This window comes from Citrus clementina, unplaced genomic scaffold, assembly GCF_000493195.1.
Source record: "Citrus clementina cultivar Clemenules unplaced genomic scaffold, Citrus_clementina_v1.0 scaffold_1, whole genome shotgun sequence".
NCBI classification, from domain to species: Eukaryota; Viridiplantae; Streptophyta; class Magnoliopsida; order Sapindales; family Rutaceae; genus Citrus; species Citrus x clementina.
Genome location: NW_006263303.1, coordinates 7558087 through 7584693, shown reverse-complemented (window position 1 = coordinate 7584693; position 26607 = coordinate 7558087). Strand labels below are relative to the sequence as shown.

Sequence of the window (26607 nt, the reverse complement as noted above, 5' to 3'; positions counted from 1 at the left end):
TTTATTTCTTACTATTTATTTAAAAGTTCATAAAACTCCCCATTTCATTTATAATTGATATTTTCTTTAGTTAGATTAATCTATGGGATCGATCCTTACTCGCTCTGTACTAATTATTTATACTAGTAGTAAGGTTTTAAATTTGGTGTACCTTAACGACACTACCATGTTAAATCTTCATTTGTTATGGAAATAACCTTTCTCTTCTTGTTGCTTCGTTTGGCCTGCTAAGCTGCCGGGCCTTTTCTTCATGTTATAGACTCTTTTTTTAGGTTCATCTGGGTCCTAAGTTTGTATACTAAGGCAACAAAATGACCTACACTCTTAAACTTCTTTCGCATGATGTATATTTCCTTTTGTTTATCTTTCTTCGAGAAAGTATATATATGGCTTCGTCAATTTTTTCTGAACTTTTTCATCAATTTGTTTTATATAATTCTTTGCTCTGCATCAATTAATTCCTTCTATTAGTGGACTAAAAGTTACATTAGTTAGTGTATCCAGAATTGCAAAACATATATGCATGTAGTTTGGACATTTATGTACATAGGGTGTGTTTGGTACACCACATTACATAGCATTAGAACCCTATATAGTATTAGGCTAATACAATACAATGTTTGGCTACAAAAATGACATGTATTAAAATGCATAATTTCACTGTAGACCAAAATATGCATTAATAACCATGAGGGGTTGAGGTTTACCCGTGGTTTCATAATCAAAAGAAAAAAAAAATCTCTGATTTTAACACAGTGCGAAAGCAATACTAGATTTTTTCTAGAGTATGTTCTTGAAACTCAATAAGGAGGGCTCTAACAAGAGAGAAAAATATCTCTATTGAGAAAATAATTTAATATTATTAATGAAAGCTTAAGAAAAGAAACAAGTATAAAAAGCCTATTTATACTAGTTATGATTATCTTATTCCTAACAGAATTATGATTACTTATAAAAAAAAAGAATATTATTTAAACAAGAAAATATTAAGCAATTCCTAATTAAACTAGAAAACTTATATTTCTACTATGACTCTACTTGTCCTACATCAATCCCCGCCCCTTAGAATAACTTGTCCTCGAGCTGACTTAAACATATGGCAGTAGTGCAAGTCTATGATACTCGAACAATTATTGAATATTGAAAGGGGTCAATTTTATCCGACCCCCTTACTAGATTGACATACTTCAATTTACCCCTAAAAGTGTAAAAACGTTAACCTACCCCCTAAAAAGTAATAACTCGTTGTTAGTTTTAACATCCAAAAGGGTAAAATTGTATTTGTATACATATTGTAATGGTTGTTAGCTATAGAGCCTTGTGCATGTCAAATCAATGTTAGCAGCAGTGTACATATCATATCTAACCCCTTAATATTTTAATTTATTTATTTATATTTTAAATATTTTAACATAAAAATATTTTATTTATTTGAACTATATAGCCATTCTTTTGTATTTTGCGCGTTACCACATTTTCTTCACACGGCCAATAGAGAAGCTTAGAACATAGCATGATAAAAACAACCTAAAACAAGAGATTTCGCTATTGAAAATTGTGTTAAGAACTAAGCATTGAAGGCAGCTACAAAAACAAAACATCCTTGCGATAGCTGAAGTTATAAAATTTCTATGTCTCTATTTTTTTTTCAAGTTAAAGGGCTTAGTAAATATTCAAGTTATGGATGACAATATTTAGTACCAATAATTAATATGTTACTAAGAACGATTATTGTTGGATTGACATTTGTAGAAAAAATTGATAAACAAACCTTGAGTCAACAAAATTTGGGGTTTTTTATTTCATCTATCATTTTGTTGAAATTAATGCTTTCATTTGTGAAGATTTGTTAGTAGGGAGAAGATAATCATACTAATGTTGTTGTTACTCTTAATGATCTTGATGTTTATAAGGAATTTCATTTTTAGTTAGTACGATTGTTTTTTAAAGCATTTGTATTATGCTAAACCTCAAACATTTTTGCATTTGTATTTGAACTTGAATTTGTTTTCAAAAAGCAACTGTATTTGCCAACTTCTCGCTGCAAGTTCATTGAGTGTATTGTGAACTCCAAATTAATTGTTATGGTTTTTAATTTTAATGTGAATATCATGTTTAGATTTTCATAACAGTAGTTTTGTTGTTTTATCATCTATAATTGAAGTGCCACTGCCTTGGAATGGATTGAATAGGATAATTGATGATGTCATGAGCTCTATGAAATTTGGCATTTGTACAATGATAAGAAATATACTGAGATTGAAATAATATCTAAGCAACCCAAGAGGGGTGAATTGGGTTTCTAAAAATTTATGCAATGTTTGAACAAAACTTAATGCAAATCTTAAGCGAATTTAAAACAATGATAAATAAATCAACCAAAATATAAAAGATAAGGGAAGAAAGATTTAGACACTAAGATTTTTACGTGGTTCGGCCAACTTTGCCTATGTCCACGCCTCCAAGCTCACCGGACTTGAGGATTCCAATAATCAAGCCTCCAAGGCTTGAATAACACTTACAATTGACTTCACAGGTGTCAATCAACCTTTACACTAAGAGATTATCCCCAATCTCTTAACCCAAGTATATCCCTACACTTACAATCACTCAAAACAAAGATTGCAAATATATTTCTCTCTCACACAAAATATATAATTACAAATCTATGCTCAATGTGTGAATAAATGAAACAAGAACGAATTTAAAGCTCAATGAATATTGTATTCTCGTTTACAAGCTCAATGATAATGTTGTGATCAATCCTTATTTGAATTTGACTTTCTGATCGAAGTCGGATTATTGTTAACTAAAAGTCGAATCGCCATTTTAACTTAAGCAAGTGACTGTTGGACATATTTTTTAAATTATCGGATTACCGTTATGCAAATTTCGGATCGCCGTTATCTTCCAGTGACTTGCAAAGAAACTGTCGGCTTGCCATTTTCAAGAATTCGGTTTGTCGTTAGTGTCCAGAGGCTAAACTTCAATTTTGTTCGATGTCAGTTAGCCATTATCATGAAGTCGGATTACCAACAATGCCTAGAGGCTAATCTTTAATTATGTTTGATGTCGGTTAGTCGTTATGAAGATGTCGAATCGCCGACAGTGTCCAGAAACTAATCACCAAGTTTGTATGATATCGGATAGCCGTTATCATACTATCGGATCGTCGACAGTGTCCAGAAGCTATTTTAGTAAGGATATGAAATTAAAAACAACTTTCATAAAATCATTTTTCATTTAAGTACAAACCTTTACTACTTCAAAATAGCGATTTATTTAAAATGTATGAAAAACGTTTGAGCTTTTCAAGACATAATCAATCTTAATCAAGTTTGTTATCATCAAAATCATTATCAAAGAATTATTCATTTTAACAGAGATTGTATTTGATATGGAAATAATACTACTGAATATGAATAATGTCATCAGAAGAAGGTTATTTCAGAATGATAGTGAAGATATTGTTGCTGGACCAATGCTGAGGAGTCTAATGTTTTAAGTGTTTTTCATAAATAGCCTCGGGTGGAACAAAATAAAGCAATGACATCCTTTGACACAACTACATAAGAATAGCATAAGACAAACATGAAGTTCACAAAGGAATGCAGAAAAAGTATGTGGGAAGAAAACTAACAGCAGGGGTCCATCATTCCATAAATACGAACCATTCATTCCTCAACCTATTGATGAACCTGCTACTGAAGATAAACTTGAAATTAAACCTGTATCTTAGCCTCAACCTACTACTAAACCTAAACCTAAACTTCATCCTCATTCATAGCCTCAACCTAAACCTAAACTTAAACTTTAGCCTCAATCTCAGCTTCAACCCAAACCTGAACTTGAGCCTTAATCTCAGTCTTAACATAAACTTCAAGCTCATCCTCAATCTGAACCTCACCTCAATCACAAAGACACATCTATATCTGATAACGCATCCACTCTTGAGCCACAAATCATCAAAAAAGACTATAAAAACTCAAGCTACCAGTCAGTAATAACATCAATCTAAATGTTTAACTCATTACTCTTACAAAACAAAAAAAAAACTATTGTTCAAACATCCTTATCTCATCAAACACCAATAATTGGACCATAATTTGACTATAGTCATACTCAATACTTATGGTTAACCTCCATTGATTTAAGAAATACCGTCTAATGAAGCTACTACACACTTTGAACATGAGGCCCTAGACAAAACTAATGATTATGACACTATTCTTTCCACCTCTCACAATGTAGTGACCATGTATGTGACTTTGACGTTAAGGATGCTAATGACTTTTATGAGTTTCCTATGGTGAATGATGAGGATGACATTGAAGTTGATAAGGAGGCAGTTGATCCATCATTATTTTAATTTTTCAAGGATTGTCTTTCACGACCATTTTCAGAAGATGTTATCCCTACAGGACCTCATGCAGAAACAGCCACACTACCCAAAGAAAACTTAGCATCGCAAGTTGACCAAGTACAATCTTCCAAAAGAAAGTTAAAGCTGCCATTATCTCCGAAGAATGCAATCAAAGCTTCACAAAAAGAAGTTAATAAAAGAAAGTCTACATCTGTCAAAGTAAAGGCTTATAAGAGGTAAGCAAGTAAAAAATAATGTGCAGCTATTCCAAGGATGGTTTGATATAAGAAAGCAAAGAAAACAAAAAAAAATGCAGTGGATTCAGAGCATGTGATGAGCACACCCAAAACAACAAAAAAATAAGAAGTCAAGCATTAATATAGATGATAGTGTTGGTACATCATCAAAAACTATTTACAGTAATGATAAGTTATCAAAAGTAGAGGATGATTTCCATGTATTTTCTGAATTAGAGGATGATATTAGTGATGGAGAATTTAGAGAACAAGAGACTCAATATCATAAGGATGAGCATGATGCAAATAACGACGTATTATAAGGATATAAAAGTGACAACGCAAATTACTGGCTAATGTCATATTTAAAAAATGAACATCCTTTTAGTCAAATGTCTCATGTGTTGGGTGGTGAAATGTTTAAAGATGAACAAGAACCTATTGAATTTAGAGTTGGATAAGTGTTCAAAATTTTTTAATCTTTTGCATGGGCTGTAAAGGATTACTGCATACAATAAGGTTTCAAAGATATAAGAATTAAGTTTGAGAGAAAAATAATTGTGTGCAAATGTTATGTAGACAAATGCCCTTTCAAAGTACATGCATTTGGACAATGTTTTCAAATCAAGACCTTACACAGCATACACATATATAAGGGTCTTGTGAAAAATTCAGAAATTATTGTTAGCTGAATTATAAACACATATAAGAATAAAGTGACAATTGATCCAAAAATTAGTATAGAAAGTTTTGTTGATGATATTACGACAATGTATGGAGTAGAGATAAATCTCTAGAAATTTTACAGAGCAAAGAAAAAGACATTGGATTCAGCTACTGGTGAAAATCATGTTAAAAGTTTTAGACAACTTTGGAATTATGCTCAAATCATAAAAAAAAATGCCAAGGGCTTTAGCATTGCTTAAAGTAACACAAAAAGACACACCTGCAGATAAGTGCAGATTTCAAATGTTTTTTTTTAGGTGCTGGATGGTTGTCATTTAAAAGGCCTCCTTGAAGGTCTTTTACAGTCAGCTATCACACTGATAAAAATCAAGGTATTTGTACAGTTACAATGTATGTTTACAAGTCTGAAAACATTAAAAGTGGGACCTGATTTTTAGGGCATTTACAAGAGTATTTAGTTGATACAAGATAGCTTGCCTTCATGATTGATAGGCAAAAAGGTGTACACTACAGCAATGACAGATATACAAAATATTGATTCTAATGCATTTGAGTGGCTGAGAAAACTGAACCCTAAGTATTAGTCAGTCTATACTTTTAATAATTCTGTCAAATATGATCGTACAACAAATATTATGGCTAAAAGTTAGAATATATGGATTGGTGAAATGAGAAAGACACCCATAATTACTTTGGTGGAGCACATAAAGAAAATGATGACCAAAGTAATAAATGATAGAAAAGTTAATTATTTACAATGGAAAACTGATGTTCCTACCTTCATCAACAACAAAATAAACCAGACACTAAAGAAAGGGAGGAAACTTAGGGTTACACCAGCAAATGAGGTGTTCTTTGAAGTTGAATCTCCAACAAAGTCTTAGGTTGTCAATTTATAAAAGGGAAAATATCCACCGTCCACCTATTTTTTACACCTTTTTCAAAAATACACAATTCCTTCATTTTTTGGCTGGAATCCACCCAAAGTTACATTTTTTTTCACTTTTCCACTTCCGTTTGGAATCCGTTAAGAAAACTAACGAAAACTTTAAAAAATGACCATTTTACCCCCAAAACGAAAATTACAATTTCACCTTAAAAATTATAAAAAATAATTAGATTAAATCTAATTATTTTCCCCATCGGTCAATAAATAAATTAATTCCATAACCATCAAATGCATTTTTTTTTTAAATATATCTGTAATTAGAATGCTAAATTATAACAGTAGTATTAAAAATAGCCCAATCTCACAAATCATCAATTGAATTTAAGATAAGTAGAGTTTTATTATTAATTGAGTTATAATCTCTAGTAGTTAAGATTTTTTTGTACTTCATTAAAGTACCAATAATGATATTCATCATTAAATCTTATTATTTTTGGTATTTTTTAAGGTGAAATTGTAATTTTCGTTTTGGGGGTAAAATGGTCATTTTATTAAGTTTCCGTTAGTTTTCTTAACGGATTCCAAACGGAAGTGGAAAAATGAAAAAAAATGTAACTTTAGGTGGATTCTAGCTAAAAAATGAAGGAATTGTGTATTTTTGAAAAAAGTGTAAAAAATAGGTGGACGGTGGATATTTTCCCTTTATAAAATCATACATGTGACTATAGGTTGTGGCAAATTAGTGGCTTATCTTCTAGGCACGCAATACCTTATATAGCTTATTGTTAGTTTATTTGTAATCAAATGCTATTGATGATAATGTGCAAGCGTACACAACAAGTAATAAAGTGATGAATATTCAAGATCGTCTCCACAAGGATTGATGTTACTAGAAATGCTCCAACAATCACAATAGTGTCATCTACCTTTATTCCGAGATGAACAAATGTAAAGTTGGTTCCTACTGAAATTGATAATCGTGAGAAAATAAAATGAAATAATGCAGTGATGAAATAAATTAAATAAAATGTGTCGAAGAATCAAATGAAAATAAGGTAGTTGAAAGATCAAACTCTCTTTATGGGCTGACTGCTTTTCATCAAGTTAACACCAGTTGCTACAACAATTTCTATAGCACTGAGCAGAACTATTTTGCATCCTCAGCTGTCATATATTGGAATTCTCATATCCTTAAGTATCTTAGCAATGACCAGTTGTTATTCTACCCATGGCATGTCATTATGAACATCTATTCTCTCCACCCTACAAGGTGAGTACCTATATCTAGTTTGTCACAAATCTTAACTTCAAGTATGGCCCTTATGGGATTCAAGATAAACTTAATCTAGGAAACTCAAATTAAGATCAAATATTACTCTAATAATATCCACTAAGACAAGCTATTTTGTGGCTTTATCTTAACTTAAACCATTAAATGGGTGGTCAATCGAAATAACAGTTATAATAATAGCTATTAGAGTAAAATGATACATCAATTATATAGCAACTCATAAGAACAGTCAAAAACCCATTAGATTGTTTGTCACTCAACTACATGCAAGTTTAGTTTATATTTTGAAAGAGAAAAACAAACGGCAACAGATTGGTCACGAAATACATTAGTTCAATCAAAGAGTGAAGAAAGGTATAAGTTGATAATGGCAAAAAGTGCATCCAAATAACTCTACTGGACTCTTCAATAATGTTGCATCTGTTCCCTTGAATTCTAATCTTTTTCTTCTTTTTCTATCCAATTTCTCCAATGATAATTCCTTGTTGCCATTTTATGTGATGTGCGCCTCTTTTTATAACTGAAAACTAGGGTAAACAAAAGCCTCGGGCGTACATGAGTCAAATTAGGAAACTGCAGGTCACAATTCTGCAGCTAACCCGCGCTAAGTTTTCTCCCTCGTTGTTCCAGAATTGCTACAGCAATGGTCTCTCCAGCAACGGCTGTAACACTGCATTGTTCCCGGTTGTGTTTCACTTCTTTTATGGCCATATTATTTCTTCTTTTTGCTATCTTAATATCTCAGCCTCCTTTCATGGATTATAACTTCTGAAAATCTACAATTATGCACATGTTTTAAACACAAATTACTTTAAATCAAGCAAAACTTATTTAGACTAAACTAAAATGGATGTTTATAAAAAAATAACCAAAATATAATAAAAACACATCATTTACTCTCTAAGTGGTCTTGATTTAAGTTTAGAATTACCATAATAACTCTCATTTCATAGAGTTATCACTTATATGAAGGGTACTTACGAAATGTTTGTTACTCTTTATTACTCAAAGAAGGCATATTTAAGATGTTACTAAAGTATGATTCATCTCTTAGCTAACAAATCTAAATGGCCACACATAGAAAATCTTGCCCCCAAATGTTCAAATACCACCTGGCAAGCCCAGAACATGTAGAAACAAAGAGCTTTATGAACCATCAGCTCATAAGAGAAGATTCATTGTATTCTGCAAATTATATGGAGTTATTGGCTATAATAGAATATGTTACCTTGTAAATCCAGCTAATGCACATAAGAATACAAGGAACATGTTGGTCAGGCAATGGCTAAAAAATGCAATAATATGAAATTATTTGATATTTCTTTTCGTTTATGCACAAATTAAATGCAAATGTCCTTTGGTTTTCGTTTTATGTTTGAAGAAACATAGGAAGACATTGGCAGCAGGTCCAAGCTCAGGTGCATCATTTGTAGGAGCCAACGTCGTCAGGAACTTACAAAATTCTAGCATTGCTGCCAGTGGCTCCATGCCTGTTGGATCAATTAATAATGGTGCTTCTATTAGTGCATCTTAGCCTAGTGGATCTACTTCAGGTCCATTATTTTTTTTTAATTTTTTAGTTTGTAACTGATACTTATAATGATTGTTCACCATTTTCAACATTTATTAACTTCAAGTTTTGAAGTTGAATTTCGATTGAGGAGTCAATTGAAGTATGTCAATTTAGTTGGGGGTAAATTAAAGTTTATCCTCAATATCTTAATATATATTTTTTTCAATTAATCCTAAAGGCACAACAGCTCGGCCCTCAACTTTGACATCAACACAAAAAAGCTAGATCAAGCAGCAATGGATTTAGCAACTAGGAGAAATGTAAGGAATGCAACAAGAAAGAAAGCAACAACGATGCTGAAATACAAGTTATGCAACCCAAGAGGGGGTGAATTGGGATTTTAAATATTACGCTAAACAATTCGTACAACAATTTAATATATTGCCTTAATCAAATAAAAATAAATAAATTCAATAAAACACAATAATAAAAGAGTAAGGGAAAAGAGAGCAAACACAATAATTTTTACGTAGTTCGGCAATCCCTGCCTAAGTCCACGCCTCCAAGACAACCAAGCTCGATGATTTCACTATCCAAGCCTCTCAAGGCTTCAAGTTCATTACAATTGACTTCAAATGTGTCAATAAACCTTTACAACCAAAAGATTATCTCTTAATCTCTTCACTCAAGTGTTTCTCACACTTATACACTCACAAATTTGATAAAAAAAATAGAAAATACAATAAACAACTCTCTTTTAGAGTGAATCTACAAATAATAGCACAATGATGATTCAATATATGATGATTTGTGAAATGGAAGCTCAATATATGTTTTATACACTTGTTTATGCTTGCAAAAGTCTTTAAATTAAAGTTGGAGTTGACTTTTTATAATTAAAGCTCGAAAACTAGCTGTTATAAGCAAATTCCAGAGCTCAAGCGGCTAGCTGCTCATTTTCATCCGGCTCGCCGCTCTAGAATAGGGATGTTACCGTTAAATTTGAATTTTGCTACAGTACCACTGTCAATTTAGTCCAAATTTTGAAAATATGAGATTTTCCTCTGGTGAATAGTCACTCACTCTCTGTCCCATTTTGGATGTTTACATTTGGGTCCTTAAACTTTAATAAATTATAGTATGGCCCAAAACGTTTTAAATATTTACAAATAGGTCCAACTCTAGAATTCAAAACAATACTTATTAAAATCAAAGATTATCTTGAAAAATAACTAACTTCATAAAATACTTAGCTTATACTTGTAAAACCTTTAGTTTATGAAAAATGATGATTTATTAAATAAAATCTTAAGTTTCCCAAATGCTAAACCAAGCATATATTAAATCGTACCAGCTTTACAATAATTGTCGCAATAATGAGTCTGTTGAGCTCTAAACTTTATTTTTGATCGCGTCGTTGTCTGTTAAGTGTCTTGAGCTTGATTTCACGTGATTTACTTCCTCGTCAATAATATCCTTTAAGAAGTAGTGAAATGTGAAATACAATATTTTTTAATTTACTTAAGACACGTGTTTGTCATCATTAAAATTACAATATGTGTAGCCCTTTAGGCTAACAATAACTAGGAAAAGATAATGTTGATCCATTACCTAGGACCTCTATAGGAGGGATTCTCACTAGAGAAAGTTTAACACCTTCAAGGGTTACTCCTCAATTTGCACTTGGAAGATTGAGGGACTCAAATGGCAAAGGCAAAGCAGTGCTTAAAAGTGGCTGGTAAGCATCTTATCTGATTGAATAAGCTATATATTTTTCTCTCAAATATTGGTAATTGTACTCTAAATTATTTTCTATTGATGTCCTCTTGTGTTTTTAGGCTGTAAACTTGTGTTGCAGAGGCTGTCAGATCTAGGCAAAATAAAGTAAAGGTACCATCAAACTTTTGCTTAATATTATCCATCTAACCACTTTTTACGAATTATTTAGAAAAAGAGCACAAAGCAAAATTTCTTACAATTATAACCATATACATTTATTTTTAGAGTGTATTTGACACATTATATTATATTGTACTGTATTAGTTGTGTTTCATATATTAAGGTGCATTACATTAAGCGTTACAGTAGTTTGTACTGCATTATATATAACAATATTTTATTTTATTACTATATATTAATATTAATATTAAATTAATTTTATTTAAATTCATGAATATTTTATTATTTTATTATTAGTTATATTTAATTAATTATTGAAATTTACTATTAAATAATATATTTTTAACTTTCGTACATTAATTACTATAATATAAAAAGATTAAAAAAAGTGTAATACAATGTAAATTATTGGGAGATTGTCAAATTTCTCTCTTCTTTAAAATTGATATTTATTACTTATCTACACTATTTTCAAAATAAAGAAGCAAGAGTTTTTTTTTTTCCCTCAAAACATACAAAATAGCATAGACAAAGAGAGCAGAAAGAAAGAACAAGTTTTGTTCCAACAAATACATAAGGATAATTGAATATCGAGGTCGAAAACTTTCAAGCTTTTAACTCCTATGCTGCCAAGAAGTACAGTACTAGAGTTGATTAATTCGGATCATAGGATGAGTTATTGATTTGAATATTTTTTTTCTTCTAATAGCTACTAAAGTTATTTTTAGAATCCCACTACGTAATGTACCAAGGCTAGACCAATTGTTTCGGCATCATGAAAAGAGAGGGCTTATACTGTTAAAAGTGGTTGTCATGGGGCCTGCTGCTTAATTAGTCAAAATCCTCTTCTTGTTCTTCTTTTACCACAGGTTGGTAGAAGCACTTATGGTGTTTATCTCTTCCTAGCAAAATTAAAATTTTCATGTGGCAGGCTTTGTTGAATATTTTATCTATAACAGATAACTTGTAGAGGAGAAAAATCCTTGATTCCCCAATTGTCAGAGATGTCAATTAGTCAGGGAAGATGCTTTCTATGCCTTACTGTCCTATAAAAGGCCACTACTACTATACCCTGTAAAGGGCCACTACTACAATACCCGCATGTATCACATACATGCGGGTAATAAAAAGTTAAAAAATATATATGGTGGCAGCCAAACATTAAAAAAAAAACTTGGAGCAACTGGTAAAGAGTAACTGGTTGCTCTTTAAATGAATATTATATTATGAAATAATATAATAAAAAATATATAACAATAAAATAATTATTATTTTAATAATAAAGGCAACATAATAATAAAAAATTAGTTTCAAGTTTAATGGTCACAGAATCAAGTTAACGGTAGGTGTTTCATGTTTATTGGTCCATTAATTACATGATTTTCGGGGTTACAAGTTAATGATCCCAAGTTCCATGTTCGTTGCTCTAAATTTCAAGTCCCTTTGGTTTCAAGTTTAATGGTCCCAGTTTCAAGTTAATGGCAAATATTTCATGTTTATTGGTTCATTAATCGATGTTGCAAGTTAATGATCCCAAACTTCATGTTCATTGCCCTCAATTTCAAGTTCATTTTATTTCAAGTTTAATGGTCTCAGGTTTAAGTTAATGGTAGGTGTTTCATGTTTATTGGTCCATTAATTGCATGATTTTCGGGGTTGCAAGTTAATGATCTCAAGTTCCATGTTCATTACTATAAGTTTCAAGTTCCGTTAACTTCAAGTTTAATTATCTCAGTTTCAAGTTAATTGTAGGTGTTTCATGTTTATTAGTCCATTAATTGCATGATTTTCGGGATTACAAGTTAATGATCCTAAGTTCCATGTTCATTGCTCTAAATTTCAAGTTCATTTGGTTTCTATTTTAATGGTCCGAGTTTCAAGTTAATGGTATGTGTTTCATGTTTATTGGTCCCTTAATTGGGGCTGCAAGTTAATAATCCCAAGTTTCATATTCATTGCCCTCAGTTTCAAGTTCATTTGGTTTCAAATTTAATGATCCCAATTTTAAGTTAATGGTAGGTGTTTTATGTTTATTGGTCCATTAATTGCATAATTTTCGGGGTTGCAAATTAATGATCTCAAGTTCCATGTTCATTACTTTAAGTTTCAAGTTCCTTTGATTTCTATTTTAATGGTCCTAATTTCAAGTTAATGGTAGGTGTTTCATGTTTATTAGTCCATTAATTAGGGTTGTAAGTTAATGATCCCAAGTTTCATGTTCATTACCCTCAGTTTCAAGTTCATTTGGTTTCAAGTTTAATGGTAGGTCTTTTCATGTTTATTGGTCCATTAATTGCATGATTTTCGGGGTTGCAAGTTAATAATCTTAAGTTCCATGTTCATTGCTTTAAGTTTCAAGTTCCTTTGGTTTCTATTTTAATGGTGTAGATTAAAGTTAATGGTAGGTGTTTCATGTTTATTGATCCCTTAGTTGCATGATTTTTGGGGTTGCAAGTTAATGATCTCAAGTTCCATGTCCATTGCTTTAAGTTTCACGTTCATTTGGTTTCAAGTTTAATGGTTCCAGTTTCAAGTTAATGGTAGGTGTTTCATGTTTATTGGTCCATTAATTGCATGATTTTCGAGGTTGCAAGTTAATGATCCTAAGTTTCATGTTCATTACCCTAAGTTTCAAGTTCATTTGGTTTCAAGTTTAATGGTCCCAATTTTAAGTTAATGATATGTGTTTCATGTTTATTAGTCCATTGATTGCATGAATTTTGAGGTTGCAAGTTAATCCCAAGTTCTATGTTCATTGCTTTAAGTTTCAAGTTCCTTTGGTTTTTATTTTAATGGTCTCACTTTCAAGTTAATGGTAAGTGTTTCATGTTTATTGGTCTAATAATTGGGGTTGCAAGTTAATGATCTTATGTTTCAGGTTCATTGCCCTCAATTTCAAGTTCATTTGGTTTCAAGTTAAATGGTCCGAATTTCAAATTAATGGTAGGTCTTTCATGTTTACTAGTCCATTAATTGCATGATTTTCGGGGTTGCAAGTTAATGATCCCAAGTTCCATGTTCATTGCTTTAAGTTTCAGTTTGGTTTCTATTTTAATGGTCCCAGATTCAAGTTAATGATAGGTGTTTCATGTTTATTGGTCCCTTAATTGCATGATTTTTGAGGTTGCAAGTTAATGATCCTAAGTTTCATGTTCATTGCCCTCAGTTTCAAGTTCATTTAGTTTTAAGTTTAATGGTCTCAATTTTAAGTTAATGGTAGGTGTTTCCTTTTTATTGGTCCATTAATTGAATAATTTTCAGGATTGCAAGTTAATGATCCTAAGTTCCATGTTCATTGCAATAAGTTTTAAGTTTCTATAGTTTCAAGTTTAATGATTTCAATTTCAAGTTTATGGTAGGTATTTCATGTTTATTAGTCTAATGTTTCATGTTTATCGATTTTTCAAGTTTCCATTTCTTTCACATTTAATAATAATAAAAAATATCAGCCATTCGATCTACTCCAATTTAATCTAATGGTTATTTTTTATGCATGTATGAGATACTTGCATGTACTGTAGTAGTGCCCCTATAAAATAGGTTGAAAAGTATGGAAGAATTCAACTTTAGCTGTTGTTTTAAACAATGACTCTTTCAGTGACTTCTATGCACTCTTTGTACCTACACTCTTTATTATCTAAAGAGAATTTCAATGTTTTCTGGTTCTAGCTTTGGTCAGTTTGAGATAAAGAAATCTTGCTATTGCTCATAAAGGAAGGAATGATACTTTGAGTACTTTGGTAGGGGTTGACAGTTTAATTTAGGCTTATAGGGATGCTCAAGATACCTATGTTACACCATTTGAAGCATCTCTAATAAGTAAAGAAGAAAAATAGTCTCCTCTTGAAAATAACTGGTTTAAGTTGAATTCAGACGCAGCAATCAATGAGGCTAAAAGTTTTTATTGGGCTTGGAGTTTATGGTTGCTTGCTTCAATACATAGAAGATACTTGTCGAGTGATATTGAATTTGCGGAACGATATTGGAAGGCCAAGTTGGTAGTGGATTTGGGGCTTACTACACTTGCGATTGAGTTAGATTCAGCTAATGTCATTAATCTTATATCAGAGAGAATTATTAGCAATTTGAAGATTGATTGACTTATATTTGATATTACAAATCAATTGACTTATATATGATATTAGAGCTCTCATTTGTAACAAAGTCTGTTTTTAGTGAAACATGTACCAAAAGTCTTGTAACTCAATGACCCACAATGTTGCTAAAATGGCTCTCGGTCGATGTGCGTCCTTCAATTGTAATTCTATTGTAATGTTTTTGGTTAATGACGCATTAATTTTCCAAAAAAAAAAAAACATGAAGTTTAAAGGAAGTTTCCAAATTTTAAATGCAACAAAAAGGCTAAAGGACGATGACGACCATTAAGGAAAGGCAACAAAAACAAGAAGTTAGAAAATTTAAACTAGCTGTAATCCGTAAGAATCAAATTTCTTATAAGGCCATGCAGGTGAAAACAGAAAATGAAACTCAAACAAACACAGAAAAAGGATAAATTCCTAAGAGATAATGGTTGACTTGTTTAGAGAAGTAATCTGCCAAATAGCAACCACCATTATAGTCCATTGATGCCCAATCAAATTCTTCAATTCATGGAGTTTATAATTGTCTGCAAATTGGTTTCCGGTCAATTAAGACCAACCAAATAAAGGAAATTATAAAAGAATTTGAATCCATCTCCTTTCCACCCTCCTTTCCTGTCAACCAAACATCACCTATTATAGTGAGAGAAAGATTATTTGATTTGGCTGGGCTCTATAGACTATAATCCGCCTCAATTCATTCTTAAGGGTGTTTCAAAATTTCTGCATTTATCCCAAAAAAAAAAAAAACCTTAATCCTTGTGATCAATGGTGGTTTTATGATACAAGTATATAGATAAATAAAATTCTATAAATTACTAAACTATATATGGATAAATAAAATTCTAAACCATAATGAATAATGACCTTAATTACTTTCAAAGATGAATTCAATAAATCCCTTCATACTTGCTAGGAAAATAATGATCTTCCCAAACTATATAATGAATAATAACCTTAATTACTTTCAAAGATGAATTCAATAAATCCCTTCATACTTGCTAGGAAAAGAATGATCTTCCCAAACTTTTCCTTTTCCTTCATCCTTGTGTGTTCATGCTTCAATTAAAGAACACTTTTGTTTTCATTAATTCTTTTTAAATTCTTGACCAAACCAGTAAAAATTGAGGATTGATCTAGTACTTTGCAGTAACAAAACCTATTTTGGTGTTACAAGCAACAGTTACTTGCCGGTCAGCTCTGTACACGTTGAGGTCAACATTGGTAGCTAAACGAGTCTCCTTGTTGAGTGATCATCAATAAGGGATTTGCTCATTCGCGGAACTTCTTGAACATCACTAGATCATCAATCCTGCTGCCAGCCTGATCTCTAAACTTCAATTAAATGGCTGAAAGTGATTTGGATTTCTGGGGAAAATGGTTTCATCGTCACTCCCTTTTCACTGCTGCCTTTGCTGGCGCTTCTTTTTTGCTTTCAAATCGACAACAATGATTGAAATGTTATCAGAACTGTTTCTGCCATATGCTATTTCTGTGAGATTATCAGCCACAACTTGTGCTGGCGAAACCTCGTCAACCAACAGGGACCTGCGTCGCCTTCTTAGCAAGCGGCGAGCTACCTCACCAACCTCTTCATTCGTCATGACATCCCAAAGTCCATCACTTGCCAAAATCAAACACTCATCCTCATCGGTCCTTGTCGTGAAAGTAATCTCAGGCACTGGAATTATACAAGGCCTTAGATACCGATCCCCTGAAAGAAGCCCTTAAGCAATGAGTGATGCGAGAATGAATCAATCATTTTTTTCCCCATTCCCCATGTATAGTTAGTGATTATAGTATTTTAATGACTTGAAATATAGTTAGTGATCTGAAATGATAAACCTAGTCAACTTATCAAATGCCTCAAATAACAATGGAGAACAGGATCTAAGTTTCCAACCACAACATGTGATTATGAAATGAACATGGTGTGGTGACGATTATGCTATTTCCAGATTTAAGTCGATGTGGAGAAAACCTTACCAGGGTAGACATGATGATAGCTTATCAAAAGTCAACGACAATAACATACTTGTATATATTCAACTTCTTTCAGAAAAAGTGAAGGAATATGAGACCTTGGGAAGTTAGGAAGAAACTTGTGGATTGATTAGCTATCAAGAAAATGAATAAAGGGAATGGTAATGATATTATACAATTAGAATTCTATACTTCTTAGGGACTTGCATGGTCCCGATTATTTATGATGCATTGGCCCCAACAGATTATCACTCAAATTGAGTACCAATGGAATAAAGAAAGAGGGTAGATATATATGATGGTGGGGGAACAGAACGTACATACACTATTTCGATCCCCCATGCTTCAATAATTACTAAACAAAGAAATCAGAAACAAAGTAGAGGAATAGAGATAAAAGGAAACCTATAGCTCTGGACATGGCAAGAACTCCGAAAACCCTAGCACCATTCCAATTTATGACTCTCCCTCCAGCTCCTTCGATTCTCTCGAGTTCGTCCTGTCTATCAGGCTGTAAAATCAACAAGCAGAATACGTCTTCAGTCCTCTTAATGAAATAAAATCTTAACAATACTAACAGAAAACCTAATCTGTGACTACAAGTGGTTTCCTTCATTATAGTCTTTTGATCAGCCTCTTTAGACGGTTATGTACTACTCAGATTTTAAGTGATGCCTTAGATCGTTTTCTAAAACAAAATTGCTCCATACACGTTTAGATATCTGTCTACTGAAAATATAACATGAACATAATATCTAACAATAGAAGTAATTGGCATAGAGATTATGCAACCCAATCTACAACAATGTGTAAGTAAAATAAAGAATGCTAAGTCCTAAAAATTAAAAAGGGATGTGAAAAAGAGAATCTGATATGACCTTCTGATCAACAGTCAATGGGATTGTTTCAGTCCCGCGACAAAGCACAGCCCTCGAGTCGCCACAGTTGGACGTAATAATCTGGCAACCAGAGAGAACCACAACAACAGCAGTTGATCCAACCATTTCAGGAGCTGCTGCCTCTGTCAGAACCTCGTTGTCTGTCCTTTCGAAACCGCTAGAAAATGCAACTTCCCATCTCCTCTGCCAATCACTACAAACCCTTTCTCGATCCCATTCTTCAGCTATCACTTCGTGCATCCGCTCGGCACAAAATTTAGCCACCTAAATATCGTCTAAAAGGTTGGCATCAGCTTGTCAATTTTACATGGTAATGACACATCATCTTAGGATGCAAAGGTTCCTACACCACATAATTAATTTAATATGTCCAGAACGCAACATTATTGTTTTAATCAAATGTTGATGCATCCCTTATCTTCTTTTCTTTTCTTTTCTTTTCTTTTTAACCCATAAACTGCTCCACCAATTAAAACAAGACAAGAATAATGATATACAATTACTTATACAATTTATTTCATCATTTATTACAATCATAAAGGACGAGTTAATAAAAAAGCCAACTCTAAAATTACGTGAGTGGATGTAAGGTACATAAAATGTAACTTAGAGAGAACCTAATAAGAATTCTAGCATATCAACGATGATTTTTTGATAGAACGGTATGGGCCAGGTTACAACAGCTTCACCAAACACTTGGCCGCATGAAAATGACATCAAAACCTTAAAATCTTTGGCTCATCGAGAAATTTAAAAAAAAAAATTGCAAAACAAAATAAAAACAGTAGGGCAGGCGACAGGCTTTTTTTCATTCATACCAGCCAGCTGGCGTACAGTTGAACCAATCACAAGTCAAAATCTACGTTCTAAAGAAATAAAGGGCACCACCGTCCAGCACGTGCACCGCACGAAAGATTTAGACCATCAGATTTTATAGATTCCAACAAAAACGGAAGGATCCACAAAACTTCAAATTGTGGACGTAAATTTCTCTCTTACTGTTGGGGTATATACCACTTCCAATAATAAAAGTAAAAAAATTGAACCATGATATAAGAGATTTGAACTCAATAGAGATCTCTGATTATAAATATGCATTCTATTCTAATTTTCAAGTATACATATACATAGATATAAGAGTCATTCTCTTGCGAAGCTACTAACAAAGTACGGATGTTCTAGTTATAATATATATAGACACATACACACACATATTATATTTATTATTTTAAAAAAAAAAGAGAGAGAGAGGAGGGGAAAGAAATTGCCAATTTAAAAAGAATTTCAAAAGTTGTGAATGAAGTGAACAAATTAATTCCATTGAATTTTGATTGGGTTCTGCTGATAGTAACGGCCGGTGATAATGCGTCCGTGACTGTGTCGGTAACTATGACGCACGTTTCTGTGACGCAAGTGACACAAAGTTCCACACGACTCAATGGCACCTAAAATTAATAAATAGTATTGGCACGGATTTCAACGACACGTGTCTCAGTCTCTGTAAAGAAAATGAAGGTTCGAATAAAATTTTTAAAATTTTTACAAACATAACCAAAGATTGTGTTACACGTGTCAGACCAGTTCGAACAAACTATTGCAATCTATCAAAGAGACGGAATAATTTCACATAACGTTGCCAAAAAATAATAATTTATTTTTTAAAAATTGGCTATCTGGCTAATAGCAATAATGCTCATCCCCGAGAATGCTGGTGCTAATAGTTTTTAATTTTTCCATGAAGTCACAGCTCTAGTAGGAACCAATTATTTGATTTTCCCGGTGCCAATAATTTCAATTTTTTAAGTTAGTGGACAGGATTAAACTAACAAAATTTTGAACAGTTTGTACCTGCGAGCCACCGTGACCGTCATAGACGCCAAAGAAATGGATGGGAGAGATCTCGCCGCAGGACCTGGAACCAGGAGCCGTACAACCACCTACGTGATCGCAAGTGCAAGACATGAAACCGGGCATGACGGTGACAGCATCCTCCATCTCCCTACGTCTACCAATCACAGATGTTAAACCCCAGGTAACTCCTTTATTATCCCTCCCCACACACATCAGCCTCGCCGTCGGCGTCACCGCCACCGTCAACTCACCGATGGAAGGAATGGGGTCCACCAGCCTCGGAACCACTGTTTCCTCGACAAGAATCGCTGGAATCTCGCCGGAGCTTGCGGAGATGTCCCCGGAGCTAGTCGTGCTCCTGGAATCGTCGGTGCTTAGTACAAATGACAAGCCTGAACTCGCCGATGCCAAGTCCGTGTCAGCGACCAAGTCGAATCGTTCGAGTTGCTCTTCTTCTCGCTCTGAAAGGGGTTCCATGTAGTGACTGTTCAGAGAGAAGGCGAAAAAGGAGAGAATTGAATGAGATAATAAAAGAAGAGAGAAGTAAACTGATAAAAGAGCGACACGTAATAAGGAAAAAAGAACCATTGATTGTTGATTATTGTACAAAAAGGAAAAAAATAAAAAGTCGTACTCATTTACTTTTTGTTCAACCGCCACGTGTTATTTTCTTTTTATTTCTTTTGTTATGGTCGAGGTTACGCACCACTTTCATAATTAACGGAGGAGAGTTTCTCTGTTGGGCGGTGTTTCCGAAGCGCAATGCACCCGCAATCTGCGGATTGAAGTGTCAACTTGCGGGCTGTAGATTGCGTGGCAACGAGTGATCGAGTTAGTCCAGCATTGTCCCAAAAATCTCTAATAATGTAGGAGATTATAAAGCCTTAATACGTGGCACGTTGAAAGAATGTGGAGCCTACCCATTCGGTAGGTAAAGATGATTTTGAGTGAAATTCTAACTCTAGGAATCTAGTGATCTGCCACGTTGAATATCTTATTTGAGATCCGACGGCCAGAATAAGCAGATCAAATCGTTTAAACTTTATTTACGATTAAAGAAAAGAATGGTGATTCACGGCAATAGATTGGGACCCAAAGAGAGACCCGGACTTGGCTACTCCTGTTAGTGGGGCCCAGCAGGTTTGAGCACGCAGCACTCCAAATCAAAAAGAGTCCAATCGGAATCGCTGGGATGAAATAGCACTCCATTGAAAAGCAAGGTATGAATCAAGATCCAACACGTGGCAAATGGGCCCCACTTTTAGAATGGACACGTATCACTAAATCATGGATCGGTTCCTCCACAAGACTTGGATAAATGGACAAGAAGAAGACTCCTAAACGACGAAAGGACTAAATTACCCTCAAAGTGGGCAGGGGTGCATGTGATGTGGTGCTGGAGCCATACGTAACACGTTTAAAATTATTTTGTATAAATTGAATAAATAATATAGCATAACAGTTTCAGTTAAATGAAAACCTTATACTAATAAAATGAAATTAATTGAATTTGTAGGTCTAATATTTCTTAGTAAGCAATTACCAAAAGGACCACGTTGTCCTTTCCGTTTGTAAGCTAGTAAGCTACCATTTGTTTAAAGGGTAAGCCTATTTAAACTTATGATTTTTCTCACTAAACTCTCTTTTTAATTAATTTTTTTATTATTTTGCATTCGATGAAATTACCCAATTAATTTATTTTCTCTTTCTCTACATTTTCAAACTTTTAGGTTTAGATCCAACGTTTTAGTTTTTTGGTCGGAAGATTCGGTGAAATAACAAATATCTGGATTAGGTAATTAATCATGAGACCTAATCCATTTGCGGCAATTTCATGTTATTGACTTACTGTTTAAAAGCACTCAATATGTTTGTTGATAAGTATTATTATTATTATTATTATTATTATTATTATTATTATTATTATTATTATTATTATTATTATTATTATTATTTGCTAGCTTGTTGACAAGAAATTTAAACTCGCAATACTAATCAGCTTGATATCTAACTTTGCTTGGAAAATCAGAAATTAAGATTAGGGGTGGGCAAAAAAACCGTAATCTTAAAAAAACTAAACCGAACCAACGATTTTTTCTAATTCGGTTCGGTTTTTATTTTAAAAAAACCGAAATATACCGTTTGTAAAAAAAAACCGAAATGTCGATTCGGTATTCGGTTCACTTAGCTGAACCGAAAAACTGAATTATTTTTTTATTTTATTCAAATCAAACATGTGTTAATAATTTTATTCAAATCAAACATTATTTTATTCAAATCAAACTTGTGTTATTTCTCTTTATAACATTATGATTATGTTTATATAGATAGAGTATTGGAGTTTGGTTATGTATTTTGAAATTTTAATATTTCATATTTTGGGAGTATCTTATTAATAGTTAGTAAGATATTAGTGATAAAATGTGTTTTGAATACTTTGTATTTATTGTTAATATTTGTAATAAAATTAGGATAAATTAATTGTTGAAAAAAATTATTACATTCATGAGGCCCAATGGGCTAAAAATTTAAAAATTCAAAATAGGCCTAATAGGCCCAGAACCGAAAAAACCGAACCGAACCGAACCGATCCGAAAAGAACTGTTTGAGTTCGGTTCTTATTCGGTTCTTTTTATAAAATAATCGATTTAAATCGGTTCTACTTAATTTCGAACCGAACCAAACCGTGCCCACCCCTAATTAAGATCCAGTTAATGTACCCACGTGTCACAAGCGTGCGTATAAGAATATTCTACCAAATCTAAGTTGGTTTAATGCAATCTTTAGATTCTTAGCTGCTGGCTGGCTGCAATGATAATTTAGCTGTGGAAAAGATGTTCTTTCTTTCTCGACTTGGTAGTTGGCACCAGAGCAACCTAGATTTAAATTTTTATAATAAGAAACAATTTATTCCTAGTATTTGCAGCAATGATCAAATTTCTAATTCTTTGATCGAAAGGAAAAAAAATTATTTCAAGACTTAGTCTAAACGAAACGTAGCAAAATAATGACGTTGATGATCAAAGACACCCTTATCACTAGAGCTGGCAAAATTTGACATGACCTGATTACCCGACACGAATACGACATAAATAAATAGGTATGGGTCGTCAAATTTAATACGATTATTAAATGAGTAAGGTCTGGGTCGACACGATTTTTTTCCGTGTCGGGTTAGGGTTAAAATTCTTGACCCATTTACCCGATCAATAACCCGATTATATTTTTTATTTTAAAATAATTTACAGGTTCTTGTCATCAAAACTCAAATATTAGAGATGATTTTCTCTTTTATTTTTATTCTTTAAAAAGATGAATATAAACATAGTGTTTTATTTATAAAATTTTAAATACATTTAGATATTCAATAGTGTAAATGTGTAAAATATTGGTAGACATGTATATTTTATAATATTGATATATAATATTATTTATATATATATAATTAAAAAATCAATAGTGTAAATGTGTAATATTTTGGTAGACATGTATATTTTATAATATCGATAAATTATATATGTATGTATGTATATACGTACATGCGTACGTATGTATGACAGTGTGTAAATATTTGATATAACTTTTGTTTAATATATAGATATTATGTGGTTTATTGGGTAACCCGATTATTTTTCCGTGTCGGGTTTGGGTCTCAATATTTTGACACGATTATTAAATTGATCGGGTTTGGGTCAAGCTAAATTTAACACAACCCGAAGCTGACACGACACGAACACGACCCGATCACTTGTTTTGCCAGCTCTACTTATCACATATGATTTGCTTCTATTTTTATTTTCTAAAGGATCGCTTTAAGTAGTTATCGAAAAGTTTGATACCCATTAATACTAGTTAAAACATTCTTACAATTATTCTGGACTCGTTTGAAAATTATCAATAACAGTCTTATTATCATAATTACTAAAAACATTATTTTCTACGTATGCAACTAAGCAATCATGTATCCAATTATCTTCCTTCGTTTCTTCACAATGTTTATGGCCGAAAATGCTTTTCTAGTTGACGAAATGGAACAAAAGAAGAGAAAGAATTTTAATGGAGTAAAAGAGGGTTGTGTTGATCAAGGGTGATAAACGAGAGCTGAGTAACAAGTTTTTTTTTTTTTTTAATTGGGAAAAGAGTAATGAGCAATGTGCATGAGATTTGAGAGATAAGAAAAATCATTTTGTTAATATTTTAATTGAGTTGGAAAATATTAGTTTGTCTCCACTACAAAAGACAATTTATAAAATTGCCCCCACTGAAAAATAATTATCTTAAATATTAACATGAAATTTTAAGAATTTTTTTTTTAGTAAGGTCAATTGCCCACGCTAGCTAGTAAGTATATTTGCCCTTGCCTCTGGGAACTCCGTCGAATGCTTTCCAAGCGGTTTTATTTAGTTAAATACTTGAATTCGAATCTCGAATAGGTGGGGTTTAAAAATTAGTTTAAACTTTGCCCACTCATTGATCTTTGAAAAAAAAATCCCCTTAATTCTACTAATTATCGATGAATATTCATAATTCATTTATAAAAAGCTGAATAATTTTACAGTAAGAGAATTCCTTACTTTAATAAAATAATGAACAAGTATAAAGATAAAAAAAAACACATATTTCATTACAGTACAAGATAAATTGCACAACATTAAAGGGTCTATTTTTTCTTTTAGCTTGTCCCTTATTTTATTAAAGTTAAATAAAGTATTTTTTTTATTATAAAATTACTCTTAAAATATATTTTCTTCAAAAGAGAAAGGGAAAAAAGAAACAAAAGGAAAAAAATGCAAATAAAAGCCAAACACATTTGTGCCTTATTTAAGCTTGGAACAGAGCAAAAGATGTTTGGGTCTAATGCCTCTTTAACACATTTGACCCATTGTCTTATAAGTGATACTAATAACACTAAGATCACGTTTGGTATTAAGGCATTATAGGTTTTAAACTTAGTTGTTGTGAAAAAAAATATTATAATTATGAAATAAAAGTTAATAGTTTATACTAAGCGTAATTTCTAAATAATAATTTTGATAAAAATAATAAAGATATTATAAGTCATTATAAAAGTGATTGATCAAATTAACTTAACTTTTAAGTTACAGTAGTTATTGTTTACGAAGCAATTTAATATCATATATTTTAACCTACGGCTATCCAACCTTAATACCAAGTAGAGTCTAAGTTGCACTCTTGCATTTCATGAAAGTGCTATAACGGATGCATTTTAATATTTAATCCCAAAAAGTCTATCCAATCCTAGAATTATTCCTTGCTCTCAAACATAACCTTAGGTTAAATACTTTTCAAAGAAAGGGAAGTTAACATGTTAAATACAAAACAAGAGGTCCTGCTCATTAGTAACATGCAAGCTTTTAACAGTGAAATCAAAGAGGTTATCATTAGTAACAGTAATGGTTGGAACTCGATTCCCCTTCTAATAGGAGTTTATTCGACTCCCCTTCTAATAGGAGTTTATTTGGCTCCAGTATTAAGTGAGGGTGGTTATTTGGGTTTTGCCATACTAGAATCAAGAAGGAGAGTCTCAATTGCTATCTGGTTATAAATATCAGTAGAGTTCTTATTGTAATATATCAGTATTTCAAAAAACAAATCAAAGAGGTTATCATTCGTAACTTCATCAAAATAATAAAATAAAATAAAAAGCCAATGAAACAACGACACATTTCTTGGGGGAATTCTGACTTTGGATTATCCATATATTAGTAGGCATTTATTGACAATCAACAACTATAAGATTAATAAATTAAAGGAAGTAAATCAATTACTCTATTCAAAAAGCACGTGACTAGATCTAACAGAGGGAATCTCATTTTTCCGGTCGAGTATATTAGCCTATAAATAAATTTATATGAGATAACTAGATAAAACAAGTATTTTTACATCTTACTTTCTCTCGAATACATCACTAAATTGAAAGTAAGAATCTCTTTAATAGATACATAGTCGATGTGTTCAAATATTCTGCTTATGAATGGTTGGAGATGACATGGAGAAGAAGGTAAATTCGAGCTATTGAAAGTGTCACAACTCATATTCTACACCAAGAATAACGAAATAGGTGAAACCTTCGGACTGTTGAAGTAAAAGATCATGTCATTTTGTTGTACTCTAAATTAGTTGGTCGTATCTAAGGTGGATGTTATGACGGTAATATGATTGTTACTGGATTGGATTCGGATCACCCGCGAACATGACAAGAAACGAGACGCCTGGCCCCGAGCTAATGATACCATACTTAATTATTTTTCTTTTTTACACCCATTAAAACAGTTGACCGGCTCAGGCGAGCAACCCCAGCATTTAGTTTGAGTGGTGATATTTGGTGCTCTTATAATACTTTTCTACTCCCCATTAATTACTGTTATGTTAATATCTATTTTTATCTTTACGTGAAAGGACTTAAAAGAATAAACTGCTTTTAAGTGCACCCATACTTAAGCTTATACATTTTTCAGAAACTACAATTTTTTCAAAAGAATCTAGAGAAGCTGCTACTGCTTATTACATCATCCCATTCCGAATATTGAAGAAAAATATAAAATTTCATACCACAATATTAACTAAATTGAACACTTTGAAACATCAAAGCAAATAAATTTATTCATTCAATAAAAATAACAAACACTTTGAAGATTGTTTACAACTATACCTCAATCCATAACATTTTCATACTAAACATAAAGGTGGCCAACGGGTCGGGCGGCACGGGCACGACACGTGTCCATATAGCATGGCACGACACAAGCACGTTTCGGCATGACACGACATGCACGTGGGCCGGGCTCAGATTTTTAAGCACGTGGGCTTTAAAAGCACGACACGATTAGTGGTGGACCAAAGTACGGCACGCGAAAAGGTACGTAATAAGCACG

At 32.5% G+C, this 26607-nt stretch overlaps 1 protein-coding gene across 1 annotated transcript; it reads right to left on the bottom strand.

Moving 5' to 3' along the window:
- Positions 1–15907: 15907 nt before the first annotated feature.
- On the bottom strand, positions 15908–20278 carry LOC18055439 (protein phosphatase 2C 56). Its single transcript, XM_024177466.1, has 4 exons — positions 19709–20278; positions 17840–18124; positions 17367–17472; positions 15908–16692 (listed from the first exon to the last, which is right to left on the bottom strand). The coding sequence occupies exons 1-4, from the start codon at positions 20186–20188 to the stop codon at positions 16379–16381; spliced, it is 1185 nt and encodes a 394-aa protein (XP_024033234.1). The 5' UTR covers positions 20189–20278; the 3' UTR covers positions 15908–16378.
- Positions 20279–26607: the final 6329 nt, after the last annotated feature.

What these genes read in the sequence shown, in the direction of transcription:
- LOC18055439 (XM_024177466.1), bottom strand. Translation starts at nt 20,188, where the DNA reads ATGGAACCCCTTTCAGAGCGAGAAGAAGAGCAACTCGAACGATTCGAC. An exon ending in ACGGTCACGGTGGCTCGCAG is followed by an intron (nt 18,125 to 19,708) that starts GTACAAACTGTT and finishes GACGATATTTAG; the next exon opens with GTGGCTAAATTTTGTGCCGA. An exon ending in CATTGACTGTTGATCAGAAG is followed by an intron (nt 17,473 to 17,839) that starts GTCATATCAGAT and finishes TTGATTTTACAG; the next exon opens with CCTGATAGACAGGACGAACT.